Raw genomic sequence first — 1,616 nt, 5'->3', positions numbered from 1 at the left:
TTTTTTTAGTTTACATAGCAAATTTATCGTTTAGTTTTTGAGCAAAAAGTCCTTTTTGCAGGTCGATTTGTTCCTTGCTGAGCCATTTTATTCTGGAAATGAAGGAATGCTTCCGTGGCAAAACTTGAGATTCTGGTATCTAATCTACTATTCATGCTTGTTCTTTGGCGAAACTTCAGATTCTAATTTTGATTACCTAAGGTCTTAGCTGCTGGTACTATTTTACATGGTCACAAACTGTAGGTTTAAACAATGTTTCTCCGAGAAATGCATTATCATGGTGAACGGATTATTTACTTTATGATTCTTTTGTAATGTAACTTTTCATTTCTGTATGAGATCGTTGCTCCTAGCTAATAAACAAAAGTTTTAAATTGGGATGCAGGAAGGAGAGATCTATACTTGACCCAATTTTGTCAAAAGATGCAATTGTGCTGCCTTGCAAAGGGATCTTAAAAGTTTGCGCAATGCATCTTCCAGTACGTGCTTAACTGTTGAGCTCCTAATTCCATTTTGTTACTTTGCCAATATAACAGGCGTCTACAAGTAAACATTTTTAGCTGTTTACATTTATGATGAACATTTTTGGCACTCTAAATACCATACACAGGATATATGGAAGAGCCGATGCTGCCTAGGAGAAATTGAAGGTTTTGATCATTCAATAGCAAATAAGGCCTTGGGGGCTTGTGGCAATTTGCCACCCTCATTAAAAGGCATTTGCTTGCCTTATTTCATATGGCAATGTGGTGAAACCAAGGTGCATTTGCACATTCTTTAGAATGGTTGGTTTGCCTTTCTTTAAACGTGGTACAAACCCGTCTTTAATTTCTTTGTGACTGTTCATGACCAGGAGCTCAGTGACGTATTTTCAGTTATGAATTTCAATTTCTCAGAACCTCTGCATGCATGCTATGGAAAAATAAGGGTATGCCTGACCATTCTTTAGAATATAGCCCATATTTTTCTGTTTTGTTGCAACTTATTACCTGGCCTCATGCTTTTAGTTGCTATGCAGCACCACCCATATTCATTCCATGATATGCATGCTTTGTTTTGCCGTTTATTCAAACAGAACTTTTTTTCATTATTCAGTGAACGGTGATGTTTTTTTTTTAACAGGATATTTCTTAGTTGCATTCAGGAATGTTTATAATTGATTTCTATTTAAAATGAACTTTGTATTCTCAATTTCCTTATGTTATCACCCTGCATATGGAGTTTTGTCAACTTGGCAAATTTACGTACATTCATTGGAGCCAAACAAACTATTTAGGCTTCTAAGCTATGACACTTCAGCTTTGCGATCATCTAGCATTCTTTATTGATAAAACATTTTCGATCATTACCATGATCTATATTTTTGTTATAAATAGATGCTATCATTATCATCATCAGCCTCTTACAAAATATATGGGGTCAGTTTTATGAATCCTTAATTTTTGTTTATTGTTATTGAGTTTTGACTTAGTTGGTATACCTTTCCTTTGAAGTTTGGACCATGTTGTTTATAACGGCAAGGTACTCAGGCATGTAGAAAGGAAACTAACCCAAACCAAACAAAAATAACGGATACTAAAATTAAAATATCGAGAGTAAATCTAATGCTACTGCTC

At 34.8% G+C, this 1,616-nt stretch overlaps 1 protein-coding gene across 1 annotated transcript; it reads left to right on the top strand.

Moving 5' to 3' along the window:
• Nucleotides 1-56: 56 nt before the first annotated feature.
• Nucleotides 57-928, top strand: LOC110035215 (protein arginine N-methyltransferase 7-like; the record flags this gene model as incomplete). The annotated part of the gene is made up of 4 exons (XM_020739448.1): nt 57-135; nt 386-479; nt 611-760; nt 854-928. Coding segments are annotated over exons 1-4 (348 nt in total), but the record flags the coding sequence as incomplete, so codon positions are not given.
• Between the last annotated feature and the right edge of the window lie 688 nt (nt 929-1,616).

Source organism: Phalaenopsis equestris, unplaced genomic scaffold (genome assembly GCF_001263595.1).
Source record: "Phalaenopsis equestris unplaced genomic scaffold, ASM126359v1 Scaffold196807, whole genome shotgun sequence".
Taxonomy (NCBI): Eukaryota; Viridiplantae; Streptophyta; class Magnoliopsida; order Asparagales; family Orchidaceae; genus Phalaenopsis; species Phalaenopsis equestris.
This window is presented reverse-complemented; position numbering and strand designations above follow the sequence as displayed.